Source organism: Hylaeus volcanicus, chromosome 6 (assembly GCF_026283585.1).
Source record: "Hylaeus volcanicus isolate JK05 chromosome 6, UHH_iyHylVolc1.0_haploid, whole genome shotgun sequence".
NCBI classification, from domain to species: domain Eukaryota; kingdom Metazoa; phylum Arthropoda; class Insecta; order Hymenoptera; family Colletidae; genus Hylaeus; species Hylaeus volcanicus.
In genome coordinates, this window is record NC_071981.1 from 3,719,659 (window position 1) to 3,723,267 (window position 3,609).

Below are 3,609 nucleotides of genomic sequence, written 5' to 3' on the forward strand. Positions count from 1 at the left end.
CACTAGGTTGATATATATATTATACGTATATGTATATTACATATATATATATAATGATTAGCTGTGTTTTGATACAAGTAAAATTGAAATTTTACGTTCAAAAATCACTTTTATATTACATATGTCGCCCTATAGACGCCGCTACGAGCGCAAAGGGTTAATTCTTCGACGTTCCGTCCAGACTTACATTGGCTCTAATTACCAATAACGCGAGTGTAATCCTTGTCTCATTGAATGCTATTACGATTTCTAATTACACCGATTATACATCTGATTAGTTGATTACCAATTAGGATCTCTGTTTTCTAATCTCGAAGCCCTTTCATTCTCATTGTTTCGCTAATTAACAACCAGAACTGTTACAGAAAGCTGAATTTCACTGAGACCTTGTGAGAAGGAATTTCTCATGCATCGAAAGAAAATTCACCGTGCAAATATTGCGTTACTCGTACAAGAATGCACGTTCATAGAAAACATCGATACTCGTCTATGTAGTTTCACTGCTAAACTTTTACTAAAAACGACCAAATTTTCTACTCTCATCCGTCCAGATAGAATCGCGAGACTCGTTTCTAGAGATTCTTCGTTTGTTTTCTATTTCCACCTGCTATGAATTGGGTCAGGCCTCGCCCACTTGGTTGTTGTACGTTAACTGTAAATTTGTAGATTGACTTTAGCGTTGTTCGCTAAATTGTCACGAGCAAACTGTGATCTTTTGTTATCTGGACGTCTGGCCTAGCTAGCCCCACTTAAATAAAATTTAAGGAAATAATTGCATAATAATTTGCAAAATAATGCACTATTTATGCGCTCTTCAAATCCGTAAGAAAAGAATTTTGCGCTCACGAGACAAAAGTTGCGTTTGCACCAAGAGGGAAGTCCCTTAGGAGATGAAGCGTAAAAATCGAAATTGCTCTTATACGATAGCGCGTAATTAGCGCATAAATCCTCCATGTATTTCTCTCAATTACCACTCTACCTGTACCAGTCTACCTGTACCAGTCTACCTGTACCAGTCTACCTGCAGAGCTTAGAGTGTACACTCCTCTGGCGTAAACCATCGATTATTAATATTAACCCTTTGCACTCGAGAGGTGACTCTCGGTCACCGCTAGGTTTGACGCAGCAAATCGGCCGACAATAATATTTGTTTAGGTTTAATTTCTTTGGAACTCGAAGTGTCAATAAAATGATTGTCGAAAGGTGGCCTGATTCTCAAATCTCGATAGCTCAGCATTCGTGGCAATAGAATGCTAATAGTCCGAGAGCTCGCGACAGAAATGGGTGACTCATTTCATTACACAAATGAACCTGTTTTCCTAAGATGATAAAAATCAAATTATTATGTTTTCCTAAGATCTCCCTAGTTGAGAAATGCTTGGTCTGGCATGAATTCAGTGATGCAACGCTTCACTATGGCCTTTGTATAATAATTTGATTTTTGGCCAAAATCAGTGCTACTGAAATTGTTAGTGTGTATCGTTGACATACCAAATCGAATAAAAAAGTTGGTCTGGTAGATTGTAGGCGATGTTAAATGGGTCTGGCAGTCGGGAAACCTTGCTGGAAAAACGAAGTAGTTTGACTAAAATCATTAGCACCCATTTAGCACCGCTTACGATCTGCCAGACCAGCTTTTTTATGCAATTTGGTATGTCGAGAATACATTCTAAAAATGTCAGTAATAATGCAGTAATAAGTCAAAGATACTGTTATTTCTTACATGTTTCCGACTTTTTAGCGGACCGATGTACTCTGTACATCTTGTACTTGTACTCTGCCAGCCTTGGATTATTTTGATTCTTTCGTAGAAAACAGTGAAATAGCGAAAGGATATTTGTAACGAAATTGGCCGAAATTTTCTGTCGCGGACTCTCGGACTATAAGAAAGACCTCGAGTGCAAACGGGTTAAAGACTAGCTAATCTTATTTTCAAATGATTTCTTCTATTACATGCATTTATTTACTCGAAACAGAGTCACAGACATGAACGGAGCAGTAGTCCAACGAAACTAGAGCGAAAAAGGACGAGTGTTGACTCTCATCTTACGGACCAATACGAAGGGACTTTCGATTCCTCTCGGATCGGCAACTCCGAGGCAACAGGGATCAAGACTGCGATATCTTTAAACAAAAGCGAAGATAACTATGGAACGGTCAGTAGCTCGATTGTTTTCTTCCGAGTTGTAAACTCTCGTGTTATATTCTGTATTTAATTATAATTATCGCGTAGTGTTCTCCATCAGAGGGAAACAATGGAAGTTAGTTAGCGATTCGTGCGCCAACAAGGCGCTCTTTTATGCACCTTCTATGGTTAATCGATCACTTTTCGAACGAGCTTCGGTAATGGTGATTTCCTCGCTTTCCCTTCTTGATTACTGGAAAGTCATTCGCTTTCAACGGTCGGTGAATAATCCTTCCAGGATATGTATTCGCCTCGCCCCATTTGCGTGAAAAACGTCCGAGCCGATCGTTTTATAGTCAAATTTCAAAAAAAAAAAAAAAGAAAATCGGAAGAGTCTCTCCTCGTAAGCAGCGTTAATTGTACCCCATTAAGTCACACTCGAGGAATTCCATAAGACGCATTACATATACAATACATTATATCAATTCCATTCACCGTTTCTGTTTCCTCGGAAAGTGTTATAATTTTCCTTTCGTTCGTGCGTAATCTCGATAAGCCGAGAGAGTAATGATCCTTGTTCTAAAATGAACGATAGTTTTTTGCATCGATTATAGTTAATCATATTTCTTTCGTTCTTCGTCTCGCGTTAGCTTCCCTCCCATTTTCCTTTCGTTTCTCGTAGACTATTGGTCATAGCGCACCTGACGCATCATAATGATCGCTTCCGTGGACGACGAAGCATTTCCTTTTGCGTTTGAACGAGTGAAAGCATGTTAGAAAGGTCATCGAGGATAGGAAATACCTAGAATTCGCGTTATATGAATTTCTGACGCAACGAATTACGCAGCGAAACGCTTCTTCGCGATGTTATATTCGGAGATTCGAAAAAGTTCCCTTATTTGCTGTTGCAGTCATCTTGTTCCTTATTTTTTCACTGTAGGCTTTTAGCGTTATAAGCTTGAAATCTAATAAAAATCGGGTAAATACATTAAAGCTTAATGAATTCGTCTTGAAAAGTACTACTATCGCATGATCCCTCTCAAAATAACAAAAAAAAATAAGGAATAAGATAAGTGCAATAGCAAGTAAGAGGAGTGAATAGTCAGTAGCTTCCCAGTTAAGCACTATATAAACTCAACGAACAAACAATAAAGCTTACTGAATTCGTTTAATGAATTTACTATCGCATGGTCTAAAATAAAATATATGGTACCGTTTGAAAAACGAAACTTGGCCATCGTATCTCGTTAAATAACAAAGTTGACAAAAATTCCTTCGCGCTGAAACAAGAGCCTCGTTTTAAAATGCAATTTCCATATTTGAAATTTTGCACTCGGCCGATAATTTTGGAGTTAGAGCGCTGTATCATTAAGACTGTATCTCTGGGACACCCTGTATAACTAGACTACTAGAAACTTGAGTTGGGGAGGCAATATGAAATGCACGATAACTCGTTTACCTTCGTTCTTATAGCAAAATCGCGA

The 3,609-nt window shown here is 38.3% G+C and overlaps 1 protein-coding gene across 3 annotated transcripts in view; it reads left to right on the plus strand.

Moving 5' to 3' along the window:
- LOC128878898 (uncharacterized) overlaps positions 1-3,609 on the plus strand; it is a 14,968-nt gene that overhangs the window by 6,929 nt on the left and 4,430 nt on the right. For 2 of the 3 annotated variants that reach the window (XM_054127552.1, XM_054127553.1), the window contains one exon: positions 1,977-2,156. The exons of the other annotated variant lie outside the window; for it this stretch is intronic. In XM_054127552.1, coding sequence (XP_053983527.1) covers positions 1,977-2,156 — 180 coding nt within the window. The remainder of the gene's footprint in view (positions 1-1,976; positions 2,157-3,609) is intronic. 3 annotated transcript variants of the gene reach the window in all.